At 32.9% G+C, this 26865-nt stretch overlaps 10 protein-coding genes across 10 annotated transcripts; 5 read left to right on the plus strand and 5 right to left on the minus strand.

Annotated features, from left to right (window-relative positions):
- Positions 1 to 221: 221 nt before the first annotated feature.
- cubi_00717 (uncharacterized protein) lies at positions 222 to 3083 on the plus strand (the record flags this gene model as incomplete). The annotated part of the gene is made up of 4 exons (XM_029017730.1): positions 222 to 2289; positions 2410 to 2525; positions 2759 to 2938; positions 3006 to 3083. The coding sequence occupies 4 exons, from the start codon at positions 222 to 224 to the stop codon at positions 3081 to 3083; spliced, it is 2442 nt and encodes an 813-aa protein (XP_028873528.1).
- Positions 3084 to 3341: 258 nt separating this feature from the next.
- cubi_00718 (uncharacterized protein) lies at positions 3342 to 7133 on the minus strand (the record flags this gene model as incomplete). The annotated part of the gene is made up of 1 exon (XM_029017731.1): positions 3342 to 7133. The coding sequence occupies one exon, from the start codon at positions 7131 to 7133 to the stop codon at positions 3342 to 3344; it is 3792 nt and encodes a 1263-aa protein (XP_028873529.1).
- Positions 7134 to 7752: 619 nt separating this feature from the next.
- Positions 7753 to 9726, minus strand: cubi_00719 (uncharacterized protein; the record flags this gene model as incomplete). Its single annotated transcript, XM_029017732.1, has 1 exon — positions 7753 to 9726. The coding sequence occupies one exon, from the start codon at positions 9724 to 9726 to the stop codon at positions 7753 to 7755; it is 1974 nt and encodes a 657-aa protein (XP_028873530.1).
- Positions 9727 to 10071: 345 nt separating this feature from the next.
- cubi_00720 (uncharacterized protein) lies at positions 10072 to 11160 on the plus strand (the record flags this gene model as incomplete). The annotated part of the gene is made up of 1 exon (XM_029017733.1): positions 10072 to 11160. One exon carries the CDS (start codon positions 10072 to 10074, stop codon positions 11158 to 11160), a length of 1089 nt encoding a protein of 362 aa, XP_028873531.1.
- A 34-nt stretch (positions 11161 to 11194) lies between these two features.
- cubi_00721 (uncharacterized protein) lies at positions 11195 to 13642 on the minus strand (the record flags this gene model as incomplete). Its single annotated transcript, XM_029017734.1, has 1 exon — positions 11195 to 13642. One exon carries the CDS (start codon positions 13640 to 13642, stop codon positions 11195 to 11197), a length of 2448 nt encoding a protein of 815 aa, XP_028873532.1.
- Positions 13643 to 14145: 503 nt separating this feature from the next.
- cubi_00722 (ubiquitin C-terminal hydrolase) lies at positions 14146 to 15294 on the minus strand (the record flags this gene model as incomplete). The annotated part of the gene is made up of 1 exon (XM_029017735.1): positions 14146 to 15294. The coding sequence occupies one exon, from the start codon at positions 15292 to 15294 to the stop codon at positions 14146 to 14148; it is 1149 nt and encodes a 382-aa protein (XP_028873533.1).
- An 833-nt stretch (positions 15295 to 16127) lies between these two features.
- cubi_00723 (telomerase reverse transcriptase) lies at positions 16128 to 20799 on the plus strand (the record flags this gene model as incomplete). Its single annotated transcript, XM_029017736.1, has 2 exons — positions 16128 to 20270; positions 20380 to 20799. The coding sequence occupies 2 exons, from the start codon at positions 16128 to 16130 to the stop codon at positions 20797 to 20799; spliced, it is 4563 nt and encodes a 1520-aa protein (XP_028873534.1).
- A 700-nt stretch (positions 20800 to 21499) lies between these two features.
- cubi_00724 (uncharacterized protein) lies at positions 21500 to 24049 on the minus strand (the record flags this gene model as incomplete). The annotated part of the gene is made up of 1 exon (XM_029017737.1): positions 21500 to 24049. The coding sequence occupies one exon, from the start codon at positions 24047 to 24049 to the stop codon at positions 21500 to 21502; it is 2550 nt and encodes an 849-aa protein (XP_028873535.1).
- Positions 24050 to 24468: 419 nt separating this feature from the next.
- Positions 24469 to 25724, plus strand: cubi_00725 (programmed cell death related protein; the record flags this gene model as incomplete). Its single annotated transcript, XM_029017738.1, has 2 exons — positions 24469 to 25306; positions 25354 to 25724. The coding sequence occupies 2 exons, from the start codon at positions 24469 to 24471 to the stop codon at positions 25722 to 25724; spliced, it is 1209 nt and encodes a 402-aa protein (XP_028873536.1).
- A 503-nt stretch (positions 25725 to 26227) lies between these two features.
- Positions 26228 to 26725, plus strand: cubi_00726 (ARF1 2 like small GTPase; the record flags this gene model as incomplete). Its single annotated transcript, XM_029017739.1, has 1 exon — positions 26228 to 26725. The coding sequence occupies one exon, from the start codon at positions 26228 to 26230 to the stop codon at positions 26723 to 26725; it is 498 nt and encodes a 165-aa protein (XP_028873537.1).
- Between the last annotated feature and the right edge of the window lie 140 nt (positions 26726 to 26865).

A 26865-nucleotide genomic window follows, 5' to 3' on the forward strand; every position in this document is an offset into this window, starting at 1 on the left:
GGGAAAGTGCAGGAACGGAAGAAGAAAAAAAGATAGATAGAAATATAAATAAAAAACAATTATATGTAGAAATATTAAAAAAAATTAAGCAATTAATACAAATTTATTTACTCTACCGATTTCATTCATTTTGATTGCAAAACACTTCTGGATACATAATAACTTAAGCAGATGGGGCATAAGTACAAAGTAAGTGGAAAATTTATTTAGAACTTGGAGAGATGATTCGAATGAGATTAGTTGCTTTGCTTTTTCACTCTTTAGTTTTGGTTTCTATATCATATTACATTATTACGGAATTGAATAACCATATTGAATCTGGAAAACGTATGCAACAAGTTCTGATTGATATTGGGCCAAGTCAGAAAAGTAATATAATTTTTCCTGACTCAGAAAAGATGACCGGAAAAAGCGTGAGCGAGAGTGAGGACGAGGACGAGGAAGAGGGCGAGGATGAGGGTAAGTATGGGGGTAAGGATGAAGGTAGGGATGAGGATAAGGATGAGGTTGAAGCTAAGGGTGAGGATAAGGATGAGGTTGAAGCTAAGGATGAGGATGAGGATGAGGATGAAGCTAAGGGTGAGGATAAGGATGAGGGTGAGGAAGAAAATCCAAATCAAAACGAAAATGAAAAAACTTCAAGTTCCAATATTTTTAAATCCTTCGAGGACTTGCCTGGCTTCATTAAAATATTCCAAAATCACCTGGAAAGTAATTTCTCAAAGCCATGTCAAAACTACTGGAATGAAAGCTTGAAATTGTCGATCTCTAAATATAAGAATACTAATTATCCAAGATCATTCAAACTAAGTCCTACTTTACAAACAGAAGAAATACTGAATTATCTATCAGGTACGACCATAAATGAAGACAATACAATGATAAGAATCAGAATTAAATATATATTTGACTCACAAACTAAAAAAATCATTCAGTTTGAACCAATAATATCATGCATTAAAGATAGTCGTATACCTAAGCCAAAACCAAGCCGTTTAAAGATTAGAGACGTTAACCATACTATCAAATACATGTTCAAAGCTATAAAAGAAATTAACAAGGAGAGTAAAAACAGAAACCTTTCACAGAATAATATAAGATTTTTAGATGTGCTCATACATTATGATGATTGTCCTATTATCTGGAATTCTATGCCTTTTCATATTTACAATAACGATACACTTCATCTAGAAAAGTGTATCTTAAATTCTAAATTCTCCAAATTAATACAATTTCTAATCTCAAACTCAACAGAAATTCATCACATAATCCCCTCCAAACCAATCAATAGCAAATATAATTTCTCATCCATTTTTAATAATAGTAACAATTTCAATAATAAATATCCAAAAGTTCTCAATGACTCTCTAAAAAGTCTTCCAAGCTATTATCTTTCATTTAATCCTCCTTACGAAACTACTAATAACCTTCAAGGGAATAATTATTATAACTATAGCAGATATTCTTCTAGTAACAATAACCACCATCTTCAAAGCCAAAATAAGGATGATGGTACACCACCCCTTAATAATAGCAATAGAATCTTCTCAAGCCTGATCAATGGTAATCTCCAAAATCATATAATATGCAACGAAATCAACAATTTTGTTGAAAAAATCATATCCAAATATTCTCTTCCAGGAATTATGTGTAGTGGAAATATACAGTGTTATATACCTTGTTTTTTTAAAAATAATCTTATATTCTCTTCTATATTTGATAAGTTAAAGAAAAGAGATACTTCTAAGTTATTCAATCATCTTCATTGCATTTGCAAATTCATCAATCCAAGTTCAAATCCAGAATCTGATACAAATTCTTCTTCTGGTCTTATACTTTCCATATCATCACACTTAAATTCTTGGGACTTTGCCTCTATTCCTTATGTTAATCATTTAGATAATAGTGAAATTACTGCAAGATCTTTTATATATAATTACAGTCAAAACAATACCAATCTATGGAATTTAAAAAATAATACTCTCTTCTTTATTGGAAGATACACAGATATATCCAGATTAGATCTTTCCTGTGATATTTACAATCTTCTTCATAATAAATTTGAGAATATCTCTAATCAAGTCTTTATCTCAGATTCAAACAAAATCTCATGTGAAAATAGAGCCAATCTACTAGAGAAATTAACATTCTGTGAATCATCATTCATTTGCAGAAAAGAGTCCATATCCTTTAATAATTGGATTTCCAAATCTATTTTCAGTAAATTCTCTCTAGACCTTTCTGGAGTTGGTCCCTGGTCCAACAGACTCAGAATTCTCATGTTAACTGGTAAGTTAGTCCATCATAAACTCAACTTCATTCTTTTTCTTTCTCCTCTTATTCTTCCTTTTCATCCTTCATTTTCATTATAATATAATCCTGATTACTTTTTTCTCATTACCCTTTCAGGAGCAATGATATTCCAAAATGTCAGATCTTATCATTCTCACCAGTTTTATGATCTTATATTCAAGAAAAACAATCTCTTCTTTAAGTTCAATAATCCAAATGATATCTTTTTAAATGTAAGTTAACTAACCTTGTGGATTTTAAAAAGATGATTTAAAGAGAATAAATGTATGAAAGAAAACTTGATTAAAAAAAAAAAAGTAAAACCAGAAACTGGAATATAAATATAATCTTCTTAATTCTTCTTAAGTTGGAAAGGCTTGAAAAAAAAAAAAACTTTCAAAATGTATCATCTTTTTAATCCTCAATTCGTAATGAATCATTATAACTTATCAATTATTCCTTCTAGATTAATTCAATATTGGAAAATCCTCAAATATCAAGTAATATCTCAAAAATCGTCTCCAACTTTGCAATCAATTGTTTATCTGAAGATGGAATTACCAATTACTACAAAACACTTCTTCTTGAACTTGGATACTGGGATCTAGATTCATATATGTTTAATAATACTCATTACTCTTTAAAAGTAAGTAAAAGAAGTTTTTCCTTATATCAGTTATAAATCAAACTGAACCATATTCATTGCAATTTAGAACTTTACTGAAATCCAATTCTTTCCAAAAGATAGTCTCGAAACAATTAGAAATAAGATTGAAACTTGTATTGGCTAAATGAATATAATGTTTTCATTGAAAAGATTGTATTCATTTTCCAAACAATTCTTCTATGTAATTATTCACTAAATTTTCTTTGTTTACCATAAATAGATGAATTCAAGAATTAGAAATATGGGATAATATATACATAAATATATGATTGCTTAGAATGAATCTGGAGATGCTTTATATATTATATATCTTTTACAATGAAAAATTTCCTTATACTATTTGCACTTATTCCTTTTTCTGTATTTTTTTCTCCTCTATTAATCAATTTTCTCCACCATTATTTGGTATCCCCTTTTCACTCCTTATATTATTATCAAATATACTTACTGCATTTAAAAGATTTGAATTCCCTATATTATTAATCTCAGAAGACATCCCACTCATTCCTCTAGTTATATTATTCATTGATTTATCATTGCTTACATGTATTCCTCCCACATTTAAATTGTTGATTGTGTAATTCATTGCTTCATTAACCAATTTGTTATATTGAAATATATCTGACCAACCTTCACTCCCAACAGCATTATTACTTCCTCCCATAATTGATGTAGAAACGTTAGGAGAAGATGGTGATGATGATGATGATGATGATGATGATGATGATGATGATGATGATGATGACGATGATGATGACGATGATGATGATGATGAAGTTGAAGATGATGGGGATTGTGACGAAGAAGTAACTGAAGACGATGTTAAAGAAGATTGTTGCTGATTTTGATGGTGAAAGATATTTTGCTTTGGTTGCTGGCAATTCAGATGGTGTTGAGACGCCGTTAGAGAGGGTGGAGTTACCAATGTTGCCACAGTTGAAGGTGTTGGAATTCCCGAAGTCCCTGGAACCACAGAAACTGAAGAATGAAGAGAATTTGATGTTGGAGATGACAATGAAGGAATTCCTGCAACTAATATTGTTTTACTCTGATCCTCAAATACTTGGTTTGGACTAGAAGAAAGCATTAAAGTACCCTTGCTTGCTGCTGCATTTAATTCCGATCCAGAATAACCAGCTAAATCCTTCCCATGATTACCAGATGAGTTCAAACCATTTTGCTTAGCTTCATCTATGCCTATAGCTTTCAGTTTCTGATCCTCAGGTCTTACTCCTCCGATTGGTGATGATGAATTCCCAACTACTTGCTGTATCCCATTATTATTCAAGTAGCTATTCATCTTAATACTATTATCATTAATTGTATTCAATGCCATTTGTAATAAAGAAGTTGCCGCTGTGGATGGTGATACTACATTACTAGCCTCCAAACCTCCTGCAATTCCATTTACATTTGCTGAACCTCCACTTAATGCACCCCCATTTGCTGCGCCTCCATTTGTTCCACCGCCATTCATCATTAAAACATTCCCCATTAAGCCTCCCCCTCCGCTCAAATTCATGATTCCCTGGCCTCCTGCACCGTGAACAAGTCCACTAACTCCAACCGAAACTCCTCCAGGAACTGAGCCAATATGCCCTCCACCCAAGACTCCAACTGGATTATTATTGCCATTAACATTAGATCCTCCGACAAATAATCCCTGAGCTATTTTGTTTAGTCCACCAGCATCCTCATAAGTTTCCATCTGGACGCCAGCAGTCATTGTTGGTTTTGGGTGAATTACACCAGGTGATATCCCTGTCATAATCCTGTTATTTATTCCCATGCCAACTCCATGGTTTCCTCCCATTCCATTAGTTACAGAGTTATAAAAGCCAATAGATGAGGCAGGCCCTACTGACTTAAAGTCAGACAGTGAGTAATACTGGCCGGTTACATTACTTCCTGTTCCTATAATAGGCAATGAAGAGGAACTTGAATTTGAATTTGAATTTGAATTTGAACTTGAACTTGTATTTGTACCAGTCCCTGGTGAGCTTGTATTTGATGCAACATTAGATGCAGAATTTGAATTAGAAACTGATGGTAATGTTGATCCTGATGTTGAAGTCGAAATTGATGCTGAAGTTGATGTAGATGAAGCTGATGGTGGAGATTCTGATGAGGATGAAGAAGATTGTGATGGAGCCGAAGTTGTTGGTAAAGATGTAGGTAGTGAGGATGAACCTGTAGAAGCCGCAGCCACAGCTGCAACCGCTGCTGCTGCAGTAGTACCTCCAATTATTCCAAATCCACCCATACCAGCTCCATTTACTGTATCATCATATATCATCCCAACATACCCACTTCCACTTCCTACTCCTCCGTTCCCACCTACTCTAGATAGTCCCAACTTCTCTGCCAAATTACCACCAACAATGCTTGAATCACCTCCACCATATGAAGAAAATAGTGATTTATGATTAATCAACGCTTTATTTTCAATTGAACTCATAAAATCATTATTTCCTATCAAGGGATGAATATGGCTCATACTTCCCAAACTACCAATATCTGCTACTTCACTGTTAACTACCCCCATCTTAACGCTACTCATCCCCATTAAATTATTACCACCACTTCCTTTTTTTATGTTCAAGCCACTACTGCTGCCATTTTCACTTCCTCCAACACCGTTATTACTTCTATTATTGCTATGATTACTTCCCCTGCCATTGCAATTACTGCTATTAGCATTTCCATTGTTTGTAATGTTTGCACTAGCTAAATTGCCCAAGATTAATCCTTCATTCGTATTACTACTCCCAACTGGCACTCCGATTCCACCCAAAGAAGTTCCTTCATGGCCATCATAATCACAAAGTATATCTCCTCCTTGGGATTTCAAGATACCTCCAAACTTGTGTCTTCCCATCCCCAAACTTCTTCCTGAAATCATATTCGATAAATATATACCATTCATACTCTTCAAAGATGATAGATCATCCATATTTGAACGAATATATTGCATTGACTTTTTGCTCGGAAGCTGGCCAATACTCTGTAACTCACTCTGTTTTGCCTTCAAAAATGCTATTGCTTCGCTTCTAGCCACGTCAAATCCATATATCTTAGAGTTAAAAGTCTTACTCCTGCGTCTCTGACCTTCTGTCCAAAATGCCAACCAACTCTGCATCCTTTTATTCCAAGAAACACCTTTATAGCCGCTCTTATACTGATCACCTGTCTGGTTCATGCTCACTAATCCATTTGTTTTTGATTGGCCACCATTTACTCCCTGGGTATGGTGTTGGCCACTCACTCCTCCACTTCTGCTAGCACCATTGTTCTTCTTTATAAAGAATATACCGTTTTGGGTTCCGCTAAATAGTGATCCTCCTTCTCCCCCACCTCCTCTTTCACTGTTAGCTCTAGAACCTCCACTAGCACCGTTTAAATTAACGCTTGGATCATCCTGTTGGTTCAAATCAACTTCATCATCGACTATCTCCTCCTCGACATCAACCTCAACATCCAAATCTAAATCCACATCTATATCTGCATTGTGGTGAATACTTCTAGTTGGAGTAGTTGATATTGTTGAAGAATTTATACTTCCAAATTGTCTATAAGAATGGTTTATTGGAGGTTGTGGAGTCACTATATGGCTGCTATCCTGACCTGAACACGGTGTTCCCATTACACTGCCATTACCCCCAGTTTCTCCAGTATTCCACTTTAGTGAAGAACTCCCTGTTACTGAGCCTGAGCCAGCAGCTATTCCATTGTTATTAGTTATTGTTTCTAGTTCCAATTCGTCATTCAACATACACTTTGACCTCTTTGGCGATAATCCTATACCTATATCGTCCGAGCTTTTTAATGGTTCATTGCTATTTCCCCCAAAACCATTGTTCATTGAAATTACCGAAGATTCCAAACTCAAACCTCCTATAACCTCATTTTTACCTGACTCAATCACTGCCCCAACTACTAATCCTCCACCATCTAGGCCATTTGAGTCGACTGAATTTCCTTCCTTTTCTTCTGAATTGATTAGAGAGCCCATACCACTCGACCACTGATCTTTTCCTATTATTGGATGAATTGTCTCGCTACTTCCTTGTTTTATTCCATTAGTTTCTTGGGATTTTATAGGCTCCATTTTCATCTTTGATGGTATTTCATTCCAAAACCCTGTCTCTAATAGTTTGTATTTTGATGATTGCATGTTTTCTCCAATTATAAGTTATAAAAATCGAATTCACTTTTTCTCACTATATATACATGTAAACATTTTACATATATATATACATATTATATTATATTATATATATATATATATATATATACATAAATATATATATATATATATATATATATATGTATATATATATTTATATATGTATATATATATTTATATACAAATGAGTAACTATAAGTACCTCCAAGCAACCCAATTACTCTTCTAACTTGTTACATATGTCTATATATTTCATGTATGTATATACCTTGAAACTTTAAACCTGCAACTTTACACAGGATTTACTTTCCTTAATTTTTCAAACCTGTTTATTATTCCGATAATATCCAACCTTATTTATATCATAAAAAGTATATTTTTATTCCCAACTTATCGCAATTATTCCCCAATACAAGCTATATCGAATACTTAATGGTGTTTTTTATTTCCAATATTTTTTTAATTCTTTACTTTTCTCTTATTACTCTCTAGTACATGTAAAATCTAACAAGTAAGGGGTTTCTCCCCTATTTTTTTTTTACTTGCAAAACTTGTTCTGAAAAAATATTATTCCCCTGCCATGTTTATTTATAGTCTAGATCTACCATTATAAATTAATTAAGCTCGAAAACGAGAGTTTTCTACTAATCCATATTAATTGCCATTGAAATATTGAAAAAACTGTAGAAAATGATGTTATTATATTTACCACACATGGGCACAATATTATGTTTAACACTTTATTAACTGCTTTTATTATTGTTATATTTGCATTTAGAAGCTCAATTTCATTTGGTAAATATAAATACCTGAGCAGCCCGCCCAAAATGAAAATTGTATTCAATAATAATACCATTACACTAGCTTTGTAGATTCTTAAAACTTTTGCCCATAATTTTTGTGATTTTTCCTCATCTTTTTCGCTTCTGAAGCACGGAATTGTATTGAAGCAAACCAGAATTGCTACTATAACCAGTAGAAAAGATATGATACTTAGATAAGAATTGATGATGAAGCTTGCTTGGTAAAATAAACTTATCCAGGGACTTAGCATTCTTATAATTGCGTCAAACAGAAAGTTGATTAGCATTGTGTTGATGTGTTCCCTTACTAAAATGTTTTGTGTATTCTCAATTATGCTGGACATAAGTTGTTTCCAGTCTAGGGAATCTGAGTTTTGTTTATTTTGGTCAGAAATACTGTTGAGAACAGTAGTTGTTGCAATAGAATAGTTACCCGGGTCACTTGGAGTTTTAGTTTCATTATTTTTATCAATTTTTCGGGAGGAATCAACTAAGCTTCCGATTTCATCATATATATAGGTATACTGAATCATGACTTGCTTGCTGATTTTCTTGATTATAAGTATTAATTGGTTAAAATAACTTGTTTTTAAGTCTTCCAATTCATCTGTATTAGCTAGATTTTGCTCATATTTGTAATTTAGTTGAATTATATCTAACTTTGAATAAATCTCATTGATTTGGTTTATATGTTGTCTTATTAACCGTATTTTTTCCTGGTCAATCTCATTTTGAACGTAAAAATCTTTCCTTTCAAATTCCCATTCACACAAATTTCCAAGAGAAACCAGTTCATTATCTTCAACCCCCAAGGTAGGGATTAACTGATAGCAAGCAATTATCTCAAAAAATGAGTCCTCTTGATTTACAACAGTTTCATTCCCAACTTCGGTATGATTCAAGAGATACTGACTTTGTGCACCTTCTTTTATATTTCCAGTTATATAGGCACTACTGGAACTTTCTATACCATAAATACACTTATAGTAAACAAAAGCCAAAAACTCTCTGTAATATTTAGAACCTCCAGTAACTGAAGAATTACCATTTTTTTCGAATCTACTATATAAACGACCGAATTCCCAAAGCTTCCTAATATTGACATTCCTTTTACAATCATTGTCACTAAACTCCAAGTCTAGTGATATATCTAATAATCTACTTAGATAGTCCTCCCCCGCTTCTTTTGGAAAATTTTTCACTTTAAAAAAACCTGCCAATTCAGCTCCTAAGCCTTCTCCAAGTCTTGCCAAAGATATATGATCTTCAAAAGCTTTCATACCACTTATTTTCTCCAAAAATTGTTTGTAAAGTTCATGTCTCCACGGGTTATCGTCCGGATCGTGTTCTAAAATAATAATAGATGGCGAATCATTATTGAACTTTTGTTCATCAGATTCTTCTGAAATGCATTCATTCGGAAGATCCCATGGGTTTAGAAGCATAAAAAGGTATTTGCAGTTCTTGTCCTTTTTTGTATATAATTCATCATTCACTGGAGAAAGATCTCCCCAATTCAAAAGCTTTTTAATGTTCACTAGTTTGATCTTTGAAAACAAATTTGTTAATCTGGAGGCCAGTCTGGGCTTTTCCTGCCAATTACTCCCAAAATATCGTAAAAAGTATTCGCCGTAAGTTTGTTTATCTCTCCCTACATATTTGGAACTGTTATTTTTATTACTAGCATAACTACCAATAAATATGTAGTACGAAATCAGTAATATAATTATCATGAATACCACTCTCTTCTGTCTTTTTGAACATTTGAAGAATTTCATCTATTTCAATTCATTATTTTCCTTGTCTAAATAGTTTTTTACTTGATATTAATGTGTGTGCTTGTGTTTGTTCGATTATTAACAAATTTTTTTATGGTGTATTCATTAACTTGAAAATTACAAACAACTCTCTATTATGACATTTCTTTATACCGATTCTCTTTCTTCGTTTCGTCTTTAATATTATTTTTTTTATTTTATGTCAGTTTGTAATTAGTGTGGGATTATTTTTTTTTTTTTTTTTTCCTCTCTTATTACGTGGCTAAAAAAATACTTTTAATGTATGCATGTACATGTTGGCGCCTGTTCCCCCATTTTTGATAAGTGACACCAATTAATACCGGCATGCATGCAAAGCTCATGAGTAGTCAAATTCTCTTTACCGCATTATTACTAATATCAATCATTTGTGAAGTTGGCTGTATAGTGAATTTTTTGGATTTTTTTAAAAAGTTTGAGGAAGATTTAGGGCAAAATAAGTTAATTACTGATCAATGTAGTACTACTAAACAAGAAGAAAAATTGAAATGTTATTGGGGAATTCTAGAAAATGAGTTAATTCACTTACTGAGAGCAGCAAAGAGTGATAGTTATGGTATATTTGGTTTTAATGGCACCACTAAAACTCTCATTTTCCTAAGAAGATTAATTGATTTAACCAGTAAAACCCCAAAATTAAAAACAAATAAGAGATTTGAAGCATATCAGAATCATCAATATTTAAATAACTCATTAATTGATGCTCATGATATTAGGTGGTATAATTACTATGAGCTCGAGGATGTTGAAAGAATAGTGAATAGGCTTGCTAATTTAGATTTAGTTAATTATGGTATAGTGAATTTTAGAAATGAAAACAGTCCTTTTGGAAACAATTCAAAGAAATTGACTATTAAGTTAATTATCCTGTCTATTCTTTACAAACAGTATTCCATGGATAAATTAAACTACAAAAAAACAATCAAAGATAATCATTCACAAAAAAATTATACCAGGAATCTATTAAAAGCTTTTAATACAGAAATGGCCATACTAGAGCAAGATATTGGGAGTTTGATTAAGAAATCGGAAGTTTATAGGGAAAAAAAGAAAACAATGAACAGTTTTATTAAAAAACTTACATTTTTAATGAAATATATTAAATCAGAAATAATAATATTTTTAGATAAAACAAGCAATTTATTTGATAGTATTAAAAAAAAATTATATTCCCGAATTTTGAATTATTATTTATGGTTAATCATACTGGCAAAGTTATTCTTTATATTCTCAAGAAAATTAATATCAATGATCTTACTTTTTGATCACATAATAATATTTATATTGGATAACTTTGAAGATTACTTATTTATGTTAATAAGTCTACAATTTACATTTGAAATGGCTTTTACTTTTATTCAAGAAATATATTCAGCATTAATAAGCTTAAATTGATTTTCAAGAAATGCATAAAGAAACCCAAAAAATATTATAAAGTCTTTTTGAGTTGTCGAGAAATCAGTTTCCGCTTTCTGCTATCACGATTACTCAAAGCAAGAGGATTTCTACAGCCTTTTCCTCCTTCCCAGAACCTTCCAGATGCATTGCCTGTCTTACCTGTTAGGTTAGCACGGCAATATTTACAATTTTCAGAAAACCCCTGTTCTCTACTACAGAATCCACAGATCATTTGCTTTGCCCACTCAAACTTGTGGTCAGGATTATCTTTATCATGGCACTCATGGCATGGATAAGCTTTATTACAGCAGGGAAATCTGTTCCAACGATTTGATTTCTTATAATGTGAGCAAGTTCCATTTGAAGGAAGAGGAGTTCCAACCGCAGTAGGCAGTTTTGAATCCTTATTTACTTTCTTTTTGAACTTTTTCATATTACTCAACTCAGCAAGTAAAAAGTCGGTACTCTTATCAACATTAAATATTTCATTACCAACAATTAAACCTTCAGCCTTGATTTTAAGTTCTTTAAAGCAATTTCTACAGTTTACTGAATACTGCTTTCCTACAAAGAATTCTCTAATTTTTAGGAAATTACTACAATTTGAGCAAGAAACAAGAATATCTGATGGCAAAATGTCCCTCAATGAACATTCAGAAAACTCAATCTTTCCAATTCTTATGTCATTAGAGTGGCATATTAATGGTGAAAAGTGTATTGAATGTTTTAAGCCACACTTCTTACAGTTTTGAGAATTTCCCAACACCAAATTATCCAAGAAAGCCAACTCTTTCGTCTCTCCTTGATTATTTAAAGCTAAATCTTGGTTTCCTGGAATACTAATTGGTTTATAATCATTTATCTCATTACATCTTGAGCAATAAATTTGAAGCCTCAAAATTGCAATAATAATTAACTCAATTGAAAAAATTTCCAATCCATTAATAAGCAAATTTTCAAAGTTTGACAAATTTAATCGGCCAAAATCCTCTAATGGTATATCATTGACTGTCTTTTGGGAATAAAGGTCATCATCAATTGTAAATTTGTTTATATCTTGATTTTGTCCTTTATCTCCAATTGTAAGTTTCTTCTCTAACTCCCTATTGGCTACTAATGACCTACAATATTTATACCTTTCAATGCATTGTTTAACAGTCTTTCCATTACCAACATGATTGGCTATTTCGCTCCACTTCTTGTTCACATCTTTTGTGTACTTGTAGTAGCAAATTGCCTCTTCCAAAAGTTTTTGTTCTCCAGGAGTCCAGTTTAACAGAATATACTCATTAATAGATTCTATTGAGGGAAGTCCGCTTGAAACCAACTCTGAAAGGTTCCTGTCAAATGCTTTAATAGCTTCATAGATCGGATATAAAGTCAAACCAGACTTTGATATGCATTCTTGGAAAGCTTCGTTAAACTTTGAAGTTACATATTGGTATTCTGGAGTATCAAGAATCACTTGGTCTATATTCTCTTTTGGATATCCTGATGGAACAGTAATATGCATTAATATTGGAAATTTTTCAGGAGAGGAAGATTCCGCCTTTGATTCTTGTATATTATACTCACTCAACTTTGAGAAAGGGAAGTCCGGATCGCTTGGATGGTATGTCAAAGAGAACTTAATTGAAGTCTTTCTGAAAGAGTCATCATCTTTTTTGGCGTTTTTTTCATCAGTTGGTTTATCGTTATCATCATCACACAAGAACTCCTCTGCAATAATATTAGCTCCGTAGAGCTTGTTCAGCCTGGAAAACTCGTTCCTCCAACTGTAACTGGGTCTTGACACAAAATTACTTTGGTTGTTTTTTTTGCCAACAAATCTATCCCTTTCATTTACCTTGGAACCGTCTATAGTGGGATTTTCCTTGTTCCCGTAATTGCAAAAGTTTCTTTGTCCACTTAAGTTCCGATTATTCCTTGGGCCAGCCTTACTTCCTTTAGACCTTGCTCCTGGTGCAGTGATCAATTCTGATTTTCCTGATGTTGGTTCTCTATTTGGCCTTGATGCAGACACTCCTTTTAATGGTTCTGATTTAGGTGCTCCTGATGGTTCTGATTTAAGTGCCCCTGATGGTTCTGATTTAGGTGTTCCTGACGGCTTTGATTTAAGTGCTCCTGATGGTTCTGATTTAAGTGCTCCTGACGGTTTTGATTTAAGTGCTCCTGATGGTTCTGATTTAAGTGCTCCTGATGGTTCTGATTTAAGTGCTCCTGATGGTTCTGATTTAGGTGCTCCTGATTGTTTTGACTTAGGTACTCGTGATTTTCCTGATGTGGGTACTGCTAATGGTCTTGTAGTGCCTAGCTTGTGGTTGCCACGTCCTCCCGGCTTTCCAAATTTGCCTCTACTGAATGGTCTTTTCTTCTTCCCACTACCATAATCACAATAATCCCCAGCAATTTTTGCAATTTCTGAATTCGAAGATGATGAAGATGAAGATGAATATGAAGAATCTGAGTTTTCCTCCATTTTGTTTGAGTTCACTTGAATATGTTGTGTTCTTTTCTCAAATGGAATCTTAAGCTCTAACGGTGGTTCTTAAAGAAGCAAAAGGGTCTGAATTAATTGGTTGTCTCTACCAAATGACTGAAATCTATCTGGTTTTTTTTTTTTTTTATAAATTTGTGGTACCGTTTGGAAAACTTACAATCCCAGACAATTTTATGAAATCTAGCCAATAATAAAAGTATACCACAGCCTTTCCTCAAACTACAACTATACCAACTAGTGGTAAAATTCCCACCCCCCTAAAAATTCAAGTCTGGAAAAAAAAAAACTTAACCTTTATTTCAAACAAAACAATTCACATAAATCCTCAACCATAAAAACACAGCAGCCCGCCAAAATGCTGCAAACATCTATAAATGAGAGAAATGTGGTAGTGAATATAGAGAATAAGCAATGAAATAAAAACATTAAATTATAACAGCTATAAGATTGTCGGATTTGTAAACTCTTGAAAGTAAACAAGCCTAATTCCTTGGATTCTTGATGCCTATAGAATAAGCTTGGTCAGAGTTAGAGTTTAAAGTACTCTTAGACTCCAAAATATATAGAAGACAGTAAGCCTGGATATCCTCCTCAAGGATATCATCCACTAAGGTGACTATGTCGTCATCAAATTTGAACCAACCGTTGAACTCTTTCCTAAAAACATAGGAAATGTAATGGCCCTGAAAGAGAGTACTTCCATTGTGTTGAAGCACAGCTACTAACTTGAAATGTCCAATCTCTGTCAAGGACTTAAGAATTATCCCTGCAGTTTTAAAAGATACAATCCCATTGCACTTCTCCCCGCTGTTATTGAACCTTTTTAAAGTGACGAGCATGGCATTTGGGAATTGGGAAATATTTATACATCTTGTCGCATTTACCATTTTCTTGCAATTTGAACAATTATAATTAGGCTCATCATTTTCATGGAAAAGATGTTGCTGCTCAAAAAACTTCCTGAAACAAGACCCAATTGAGATCTTTTCATAATCATCTGAAACCTCTGGAAGAGCCAGTGTAATATCCCAAAAAGGATCATAAGTATCGCTATTGCTTCCACAATTATCACAAGTTATTCTGCTTCTGAATTGTCCACAGATTGTATTGTTCAAGATCGAGTTGTTCCTCATCATGTGGTTGTTCCAGAAGACATTTCCTGGTCGAGTTGATTTCTTACTCAATTTCTCCAGATCGTCATTAGACAGCTTTGGAGCATTACATGGCCTGACTGTCCCATTATGAATTATTTCTAGAATATACATAATAAATTCATGGGCGTCCTGCTGATATTGGTTAAAAAGTTCTGGGTTTTGCTGTCTAAGCTGTTTAAAAAGCTGATAAGGAGAAATAATATCTGTACTCCTACCTGGTTTCCCCAGTTGGGTCAAAATAGATATTAATGACCTACAAACCTCCTCTGAAGAACTTTTGTTCAGTTTCAAATTCCCAAAATTCTCATCCGTAAAGATCCCCATTGCCGATATAAATTGTAATCCAGCATTCATATAACATGTATTCCCAAAATTCTTTATTCCTATTGGAGTACTCATACTTTCAACCCCGTTTTTATTTGTATTCACAGTTTCCGATGATAATGATGATGAAGATGAGGGAACCGAATTCCCCATATTACTAAATCCATATATTTTTATATATATAAATATATAAATATATATTTATATCACCTACTTGAGCTTTCTTTAACCCACTCCTTCCAAATCTACTTTTAAACACCCTCCTGCTTTTTAGGCTTTTTTTTTACTAAAGCTTTTTGCCTTATGGTCTTTGCCTCTTCTTGCATATTACTCCCCCCTGACCCTCCTTTCTCTCACTATCTGGACTTCCCACAAAATTGTCTTCAATCACTACTTTCCTCGAATCTTTTAATCCTAGTCCTTTCTTATTTAATTTCCCAACTTTTCCCTTCTCTTTCCTCTATTTTCCTCTTTCAGCCTGCCCTTTGTTTTTATCCTTAAATAAATCCTAATTTGGCGCCAAACACGTCAGAGACAGATCCCCCTTTATTGTGTGCAAATTGTGTGGTGGTTCCGAACTTATCCAAATTTAACTCTCTTTCATAGTCAATTGCCTCTCTCCATTTTTCCTTCTTATTTACAATTTCCCATCACAGTTTTCCGTTTCATCTCCAAGATAATGTTTTATCTCTTACTTTCTTTTCATTTCCCTTTATTAGTATTCCCTTTTCACTCCACCTTCCCTCTATCTCTCTTCTCTATAAGCCAAATTTTCTGGTTTTTTTTAATTACTTTCAGGTTTTAAACACTTTATCCCTCCCTCTATTATTTATCTCATTCCTAGTGTCATTCTCATCTCCCTCCTTCCTTCTTTCTCCTCAGACTCTGACATTTAAATACATTTTTTAGGCGCGTTATTTCTCCCGCCATATGTAATATCAATTCCTCAATTCAGAGTACCTATATGACGATAATGAATACGGAGGATGAGTGTGTTCAAGGGTGCTTTAACAGTGTTGATGAGAGGAGAGGTTCTGACGCTGGGAGAGTACCTGGAGCAGAAGGCAGAGGTTAGAGGAGGTGAAGAAGAAGAATTTTTGAAAAACCCAGGGGAGGAGCTAAAAAGCTTACTGGAAGAGACTTTAGTGCTAGAGGATCCCTTTACCCCAAAAAGTTTAAAAGAGGGGTTTCTTGACTTAAGAAAACTTAGATTTAACTCTTTGGATAATAGTTTGGATATAAATGGAGTGAAAAAGAAGTTATTCGGGATAAGTATGGAGAAAATATTAGAATGGTCATCAGTAATTACTCAAAGCTACTTCAGCTCATTTAGAAGCCAATGCTTATGTTCAGAAAAAAGGTCTGGAAAGGCTGAGTTCAACGAGACAACACTATTTTCTTCTAAAACTGAACAAATTAAAAACATGATCCTAGAAACTGACAAAGATTCACCGAACTATCAACTAGAGGACTTTGAAATCCTACTTTGTAAGCATTTTCCAAAGATCAAAATCTCTAACTTAAGAAGTTTCTCAGGATCAAAAACCAGTTTCGAATTTCTTAAACGCAAGAAATACGCATTCTGTAAAGCTACTCTTTACAAATTTCAAAACCTTGATGTTTGGGAAACTCTTCTTTCTAAGATAGGTCCTATTGAGGTTCTGCTTTTGTTTGTCTGTTGTATCATATTTAAAAGAATTGGAAACAAATCTGAAAGCTTTATCCAACAAACAGGTAGAATGTTAACCAATGATTTTCTGGAAGAACTTGCTAGACTTCGTGAGACAGAATCTAAAAGATCTTGTTTTCCCTCCTCTTCTTCCTCTGAATCCTCTCTAAATCCACTCTCTAGTATTAAAGAGAAGCCTTGGAACCAACCTCCAAGACAAATTCTCAAAGAAACAGGAGAAACTACAGTTGTAAATGAGTCCAGACTTTCAAAAATCTATCAAATTGACATTCCCTCTCATTCTGGACTACTATATTGTGATCATTTTTCTAAAAAAGGAGGTCTTCCTTGTTTATCTATTCTACGTCTTTTACCTCCAAATCTTTTAGGAGCAAGAACTTTACTCAGGTTTGTAATCCAATCCGATCATTTATTCAAAGAGCATGATAGACAAAGCTTAATTGGACTTCTTGGAAGCTACGAAATGACTAAATTCTCCCGTGTTAGATGTAAAATGGCTTCTTTTATGCTTGGAGAATTTCAGAAACTACTCTTGAACATTAGAGATACATCTCCTATGAACTTTTTAAATAAAGTCTGTCCAATAGAACCAATTAAAGACTCAGACCTACAAAATCTTAATAAATTACCTACACTCTGTTTTGAGACAAGTTCTACTAAAGTAGTTAATTTTATAAGACTTTATCTTATTAAGGTTTTGCCAAAAAATATTCTCGGTACCTTTAAAAATTTTAAAACTTTTATTAATAAGAAAGTTACTATTATTGTAAATCTACATATTAGAGAAACCTTTAAGATTAAACATGCAATGAATAAAATAGAAGTTTCTAACTGGGTCAATAGAGTCCTAGAAGAGAAAAATCATCAATTCATTCAAAAATCCAAAAATTCTGCATTTTTTAATCCGAGATCTAAAAAGGTACCGAATAAGACAAAATCAAGTACAAAAAAAAATTTGATCAACCTTGGAAAGACATATCTGGCTAGAAATATGTATTTTTTGATGGTTTATTTGGTGATTCCAATATTAAGAAGACACTTTTATGCAACTGAAATTGAAGGAAGTAACAAGGTGAGGTATTTTAGGCATCCAGTTTGGATAAAGATTGTGAGACAAGCTGATAAGTGGTATTTGGAAAGTATATTAAGAGGAATTCATCATAAAGATTTTGTGAATGTTGAAAATCTATATTCAATTGAAGAAGTCTCAAATTTAATGGAAAAGAATTCTGAGTATTCTGAGAATATCCCAAAAATAAGATGGGTACCGAAATCCAAAGGGTTAAGACCACTATTGAATTTGTCTAAAGTAGGATCTGGTCAAATTCTCCAGCAGATTCTTGAGAAGAAACATTTTTGTGAGGAGAAAAAGAATATTGGTTTTTGTGATTGTAATTCAGTTTGGACTGGAGGAGATCTTCCAACAAGTTGGAATAACTATAATTATTATAATTACTGTAACAATAGTACTCATTGTATCAGTAATAATAGAGGAAGAAACTTTTCAACTTTTGGAAACCAAAACTGTAAGTTTTTGGTTTCCTCTGTAACTGGAAAGATGAGACGTCCATCAAGTAACAGGATTGTGGATGCAAGACGTCCATCTACAAATAATATGTTGTTATATCCATCCAAGATTTTGAGGTCTTTTCTTTTAAGAAAGATAGGAAAGAATTATCTTGGTGCTTCTATTGTTCAGTATGGAGATATTCATAAGAATATTAAAAGCTGGTGGCTTAAAAATGAGAAAGATAGACTTTTGGTAGGCAAAGAATTAGACAAAGAGCAGCAAAGAAATTTGTCTCATAAAAAGATTTACATTATCAAAGCTGATTTGGTTAATTGCTTTGAGAATATAAATAAATCTAAGATTTTTGAGTTTTTAGATGCAATTTGTCTCCCAAATGAGATTTCCTTTCTAAGTCTATATTCAAGAACATTAAGTAAAACTACTATTATCCCACCTTTTGAAAACATTTCTAGAGACTCTTTTCAAGATGAGCTTGGGAGAGTGAGTTTGATTACTTCAAAAGGAAGGCTTAACACAGTTCCTATTTTTGAAGAGGATCATGAAAATAACCAGGTTAAATCAAAAGTCAACAAAATTCAAGGATTTGATGTTAAAAAACCTATTTTAGATATTAGGGATTTTTGTATCTCAAAGAAAATTGAGAGTGTTTTAGGACAAAAAAAGGCTGAAATTTTTACCTTCTTAAATTCAAAACGTGTAATTAACTGGAAATCGGTTAAAGATATGGTTAAAATTCATTTAAATACAAACTTTGTTAGACTTAGGACTTTGAATAGGTCCTCTAGACTCATCAAAGTTAAAGAACTTGAGAAATCGGGAAAGTCTGGGAAAAGATTTCTAAGTCTATTTAAGCAAAATTTTGGAATTCCACAAGGATCTAGCATCTCTTATATTTTATGCTGTCTATATTACGGATTCCTGGATCTCAATCCCGAAATCCAAAGTCTTTTGGGTTACACAACCCCATCTTCCTCTTCCTCGGTTCCGGGTCCTGAAGAACTGGAACAAAAGTCTCAAATGAATCAAAAGTACATACTTAGTGATCGTGATCATGATCATCGTGATCATGATCATGATCTTGAGACAACATTATCTCACTACCAAGAATTTAAAGAAAACGAGATAAATATTTATAATAATATAAATAAAAGAAGAAAAATAGAAACATCAAAATATAATAATGCTAAAAATATTTTACAAACTTCCGAAAGGCTCGATATCAACGACCAAAATAATCAAATCCGTCTCGAACTTAACCAATATAAAGAAAAAAGTTACCTTCAAAACAATAAGCAAAAAAACATCTTATTGAGATGGGTAGATGATTTTCTTTTTCTCACATCTGATTTGGAATCTGCCAAAAAATTCTTAAAACTACTATATATCCAAAAGCTATGGGGATCAAATATTTCAAAAGATAAAATCAATTCAAACTTTCTTTGGATTGACCATAATAATGAAATTGTTATCTTAGAAGCTGATAAATACTCTTCAATAGAAGAATATTTACAGAATTTAGTTGAAATTGAAAATACCAACAATCAAAAAAAAGACCAAGTGGATGATGAAATAATAAATAAAGCAAAGATTGCCTTGAAACAATTCCAGAAACAAGTATTATGGTCAGGGATGAAATTCTCTAGTGACTCAATTTACTTGAATTGCAAGATTTCACCATGGAAGAATCTGGAGCACGTTTCTGTTATGGATACCATAACTTTGACTACCAATCAGCAATTTATAAATAATAACTCCATTTCTTATAAGTTTAAGGCAATTATGGCATCGGAAAATTTCCAAAAATCAAATTATATGTGGTCTGTTTTGGGTATAAAGTTAATAAGATACTTTGAATTCAGAATTAAAAATGGATTGCTATATGATTGTAAAATCAATTCCATCCATACGGTAAGTTTCTATTAGTAATACTAATATCAATTAGTATTACGTTTTTGTAATCATATTTAATATTAAATATTTAAACTTTTTCTCCCTATGCTTGAAAACATACCCATAGATTTACGCAAATATAATGATTGTAATGTATATTGGTACTTTAAAGATAATATCAACATTCAAAAGAATCAAGAAAATACACCAAGGGTTTATTAACCCAAAATTCTTGGTCAAAGTTTTAGAGTGGATTTCAAATGCATTTTGTTACAATATTTACTTCTATAAAAAGCAACTTCCTAATAAATACCAATGGAATTTGCTGATAAAATGTGCTGTATATGATTCAATTATTACCTGTATTAATTCACGCCATAAAGTACTTGGAATAACTGATTTCTTCAAATCTTATAAGATGAAGTACAATCACCATTCCTCAATATTGAAAAAGAAATTCAACTTTTGTCCTATGAGCTCTTTCTCTATAATTAGAGAACATAATTTAGATCTTCCAAAAGTTTATAGAATAAAGAAAAAAAGTTGAGTTGCTTCAAAAAGAAATAAATGGCCAAAATATTGTTGTGAAATGAATTTTACTAATTATTCCTTTAGATATGTAAGACAAATATCATTCCGTTTAAGTATTGGTTCATAATAATGCAATAAAATGGAAAAAATGGGGAAAAGATGAGAAGAATTTACCTTTTTCTGAATCTCTTTTTTTTGCCAGTATCTTTCTTCAAGTTTCTAAGATGATTCTTGATCCTATTTAACTTCATACTTGCTGTCTCATTCTTCTTACTAATTCCTTTTTTTTTGATAACCATCATCATTGGCTTATTTCTTGATTTCACTTCATTTGGAATACTTTGTTTCTTAGCCAAAGATTCTGAAAAAAAATAAAGTTAAGTTTGTTTTTAAGTTTGCCAATTTTCAGAGTGTCCAAGAGTTTTGTGGTTTTTCCTTAAGGTGTATGTATTCGAGATTTTATGATGATCTCTTAACAACACTCTTTCTCCTTCTCCTTCTCAAAAATTCATTTGTTAGTTTTTTGAATGTGAATAATTATTAAGTTTGTATTTGATATATTGATATATCTCTAACCAGTGAGTACTCATGTTAGAATTGAACAATTATTCAAATGAATTGTTTTGGCATTAGACTCAACAACCTTTTACATAGTCACTAATAACTAATAGATGTAGTTACTAGCCGGCTTTGCATGCCATAATTCTTTTCTGTCTTTAAATTTGAAATAATTGAAAGGAAGAAGTTGTCGGTGGAAAATTAGGAGGAGGAGGAGGAGGAAGATTGGGAATAGAAGGAGAAGGAGAAAAAAGAATAAAACCCATTTTCTTGTCTTTAATGATAAGTTCTTTGTAACTAGTGTTATAATTCACTATTCGAAATAAAATAGTGATAGTTTCCAATACAAAGAACACTTGGACTAAAATAATTAATAAAAACTTACCTCTTAATCTTTTTTCTTTGAATGACTCTCTGCCCTCTCTTCCCTTCATTATTGATTGGATCCTTTGCTGTTTGCTAAGCTTTTTTTTACCCAAATTACGAGTTATCTCATCTCTAATATCCCTACTTATATCGTAGTCTGTGGAATCATCAGAATCTAAGCCACTTTCGCTTCCACTCTCTGAACTATTATCATCCTCTCCACTAGTACCTGTTACAGATCCTTCATCAGATGATGTTGTAGAAAAGTCAAGCTGTTCATTTTCCAGGCTTTTGGATACTCCAACAGCTTTAGCTGCCTCAACTCTTGTTTTGAGCTTCTTTATCATTTTAAAGTCATCCTGGTCCAAAATTTTATCAAAAACTATATTCTGGTTACTAACTCCAATTTCAGTTTCAGATGTCCTAGGAACTTCCATAGAATCCTCAGCTTCTATTTGGAAATCTGAATCTAACTCATCAAGCTCTTCAAAATCTTCGTCGCAGGATCCAAGCTCTTCAAAATCAATATCACTCAAATCCTCAATTTCCTCTTGATTAATGTCATTTTCAAGATGATTATCATCTTTATCAAGGTCGTAGCCATACTCTTTCGGATATTGGGAAGATTCAGATTCAGTCTCTTGCTTTGATTTATTCTTCCTATTATTGTACTTCATAAGCAAGTCTGCTCCAGATATGGTATTATCAATCTTTCTGTAACCATAAGAAAGTTGATTATCGTCATTATTCCCATCCTTGATATTCATTGCAGCTTCCTTGCTCATCAAGGAGCGATGAAGCATACTTGGCATAATTTCCCTATAGAGATTAATCAAACTCTTTGCTGCTATTGATACACCTTTATTGTTCATTTTCCTAAAATTAGCCAAATCTAAAAGTTTGTCTTTATCCATAACCAATGGAACTCTTTGACAGATTTCTCGAATAGTATTCAACCCAACAACAATAACCTCAGGCCTACAACACTCACTTACAAAGTTATCCATAAGAAGTTTGATTGTTGATGAAAGTTCTTGTGGGGGAATTAACTCGTGACATGCTTGTGCTAGAAAAGCCAAAACATTTGTGACATTCTTGTTATTTGGAGAGAGGTATCTACCAAGATATGTGTAATAATTAATAAGAATTAGGCGGTGACGCTCTATTAACCTAGAAATTAACCCAATAAGCGTCATTCTAATCTCGAAAGGATCTGTGTGACGAGCAACTCTTTGAAATACCTCCTCAGCAAATTCTTGTGGGCAATGTATCAAATCTATAGACTGGTTACTTCTAACGAGAGAATTGTTTTCAGTCTTACTCTTCTTTTGTTTTTCTAATTTCTTCATTGCTTTCTTTGCTTTTTCTATCTTCTTCTTTTTACTATTTGAACTTACTCCAAGTAATACAGACTTCATTGCCTTTACTGCCTCTGCTGCTAATTCCCTCCTCTCATCCTCGTCTTCTATATCATTTTCCAATTCCTCCATTGTGCAGTTCCTTCCCAATAAAAATCTTGCTGCAGTTGAGGCTACTTTTGGTGAAGTTGAACCTACACAGCATTTAGCTACAATATTGACAGTTTGAGCATCATTCCAAACATGTTGTCTATGAACTTCAATTATAATGGCCAAAGAGCGTAAGATATCCTTAGGATCCGCAATCCTATCTCTTAAAAATGATATAATAGTCGAATTGAACTTTTTTAAGTCATACCCTATTGATATATTATAGTTCTTCAAAAGTTGCTGAGCTTGACCCTGTAATTGATCACTACCAAGTTCACCAAAACAACTGAAAGTTGCATCCGAGATTGAAAATGATGTTCCAATTTGCTTACTCTTTAATATAGTTTTAAACCTGTTTTTTGAATTAATCTTCTTGCCAGTTTTCTTTATATTGGTATTGACTATACTTGAAACTATATGTCTCAATAACTTTGACCTTAAAATTTTATCAGGAAGTCTCATTAAATCAAACCATAAAGGTAATAAATATACAATATCAATGATTTTTTGATTTGATAATAAAATCAATGAAGTCGCCATTGAAACACGCATATCGGAAGTCATTAAACTAGAGTTATTTTTTAACTCGTCCAAAAGTTTCTCAATAAACTTATTACATACACCATATTTAAAATAATATGGGGATGTCTGAGCAATAAATATCATAAGCTGGAAAATTTCCTTGGGGATGTTTTGTGGATTCAATCTAAATACTTCTAGTGTGGAGTAAAAATGCTGTAGTTGTAGCTCAAAATCAGACAAATACGCTCCAGGATCCCTTTTTATCCTGTCCTGTAGTTGAGGCAAAGAATAAACCTCCAAAGTAGAATCCATCTTTGTTATTTTACCACTATTTTTTAAAACTTATCACCTGCTTCAACTTAAATCAGTATTTATCTTCACTATATAACTGTTGGGTTACTATACCAACAAGAAATATAGTTAAAAAAAGAATTTCCAACCTAACTTGTTTCACTTGGACTTAAGCCTTTATAAATAATGTTAAATTAGAATTTCTGTTAATCTGCTAATAAAAAAAAAACTGTCACTTATTACATACCCGCCTGAAATTTTTGCTTATACCGTTATTACTGTCAAATTTCTAGAATTACGTGTTAATGGCATGACATTGGCGCCTAACATTTAAAAGTTCAAATTTTACAAGAGAAAAAGTTCGGAGATTTTCATAATAGTTAATTTGTTTCCGAGGTTGACAAGTTTATATTCTAATATTTACATGAACTGCGGTCGTGATGAATGACATTCTACTAGGGTACTTGGAAAAACCAGGGAGCCACATAGTTTTGGATTCTAGGTATTTTCCTTCAAAGTTTGGAGGAAAGCCTGCTTGGCTTAACCCTCAGAACCTTCCTAAGTACAGAGATTTGCAATGTAACAGTTGTGGAACAAGAATGAGGTTCTTATTGCAGGTTTATGCGCCTCAGGATGATCGAGAAGATCTATTTCATAGAAGTGTTTTTGTATTTATATGTACAAATTGTACTTGTAGTGTTCAAGCATTCCGTTGTCAACTCCCTCGAAAAAATGATTATTACGACTATAATCCAGCTCCAACCTCCTTTCTTTTTGAAAATATCAGCCCCGAGAAAGTTCTTTCTGAGCTTAAGGAGTTGAATTTTAATGATGTTTGCAATATATGTGGGATGCCTTTATCTGTTGAGTCTAAGGAACAAGGATCTAATGTTCACGATAAATGTAATAAAGGTGATTCTGGAGGGAGCAGAGCAGTATTAGATGAGTTCAGCCTAGATATTGAGATATGCTCAACAGACGAAGAAGATGAGGAAGATGAGGGAGACGAAGATGATCAGGAAGAAACTGATAATGATGGCGGTGAAGATACTCCAGACGAAGAGATGATACCCACAATTAGGGAAAACAGTACTAGTAATGAAGAAATACCAGGTAAATCTGATAACATTAATCACAAAGCTATAAAGTTAGAACAAGAGCAGAGAATTGAAAATGAAAAACAACACTTTGAGAACGTTAATAGACAAATCATAGATCCCAAGTCATCAGAATACAAGCTATTCCAAGATTATAAAAACAAATTTTCTGAAAATATTGGTAAGTTTTATTATTTGTGCTTATAACTCAAATAATTCTTTATTTAGATAACGTTTTGGACCACTCTGAAATGAGGGCCTTTGGAAAGATATCAAACTCTAACGCAGAAAAAGACGCTATTTTTGACAAGTTCATAAATAAATCAAGAAAGTATCCTGGTCATATTATTAGATATAGCCACAAAGGGTCGCCTTTGTGGATCTCTGATAAAAATATCCCCGCAGAAATTCCTCATAGCTGTCCTCTCTGCAAGTCAAGCCGAATTTTTGAATTTCAAATTCAGCCGGAAGCCATTGTTTTAGGAAATCTTCCAAGCAAAATAGAATTTGGAGTTATTGCAATATTTACATGCTCCAATAACTGCCAAATCGATAATTATGCTCCAGAATATGTTCAAATTCAAAATAATCCATATTAATTAGGCGGCATGTATTGCCGCCTATAAAGTGCTCGATTTTAGGTATAATATTAATAGCAGGACCTAAAAATAGTATATGTTTAGTGTTTATATATGTATGTATATATACATATATATTACATATTATTTTTAAATTTAGACAGGTTATTAAGTGTTGAAAAAATTAATTTGGGGTATATTTTAAATTAAGAGGGGGGAGGGGAACTGGAGAATCGATATTATTTAGCCTTTTTCAACTAGAGGTTTATTTCAGGTACTATCCATAAAATTCTTCAAAGGACTGTTTACGACACCAAAGAAAAAGGTTAAGGGTCTCAGATCAAACGAAGGTTTGGGTTAGCAAGGTTAGGAATACACACAAATTTGAGGTCAGAAATAGGGAATATATTCTAAGTTTGTGGCTATAGTAAACAAAAAATAAATCTGGATTATAGAAATTTTACGATTTAATTATGGGTTTGGCACTTTCTAGAATATGGAACAGATTGTTCGGGAAGAAGGAAATGAGAATCCTCATGGTAGGATTAGACGCTGCAGGGAAAACTACAATTTTATATAAACTTAAATTAGGAGAGGTGGTAACCACAATCCCAACTATTGGATTCAATGTTGAAACTGTAGAATATAAAAATATATCCTTCACTGTTTGGGATGTTGGTGGCCAGGACAAAATTAGGCCTCTTTGGAGACATTACTATACAAATACTGATGGCATAATATTTGTGGTTGATAGCAACGATAGGGAGAGAATAAATGACTCCAGAGATGAGCTTATGAGAATGCTTGGAGAGGATGAGCTTAGGGATGCCACACTCTTGGTTCTAGCGAACAAGCAAGATTTACCTAATGCAATGAGCGTCACAGAAGTCACTGAGAAACTACAACTCAGCTCTTTGAGACACAGGAGTTGGTTCATTCAATCAACTTGCGCCACTGCTGGTGATGGATTATATGAAGGACTTGATTGGCTTGCAAGGAATCTTGAGAAAGCCGCTTCTTAACTGTTTCTATTGTTTACTTAGAACTATTGATTTCTATTTTATGTCTTTCATTTAATTTATATTGTTTAATATCTTTATTCTGTTTCTAATTATAAAGGAATTGGCATGTTAGTTATTTCATATATATGCATGACTATATA

This window comes from Cryptosporidium ubiquitum (assembly GCF_001865345.1).
Source record: "Cryptosporidium ubiquitum isolate 39726 chromosome Unknown contig_7, whole genome shotgun sequence".
Taxonomy (NCBI): domain Eukaryota; phylum Apicomplexa; class Conoidasida; order Eucoccidiorida; family Cryptosporidiidae; genus Cryptosporidium; species Cryptosporidium ubiquitum.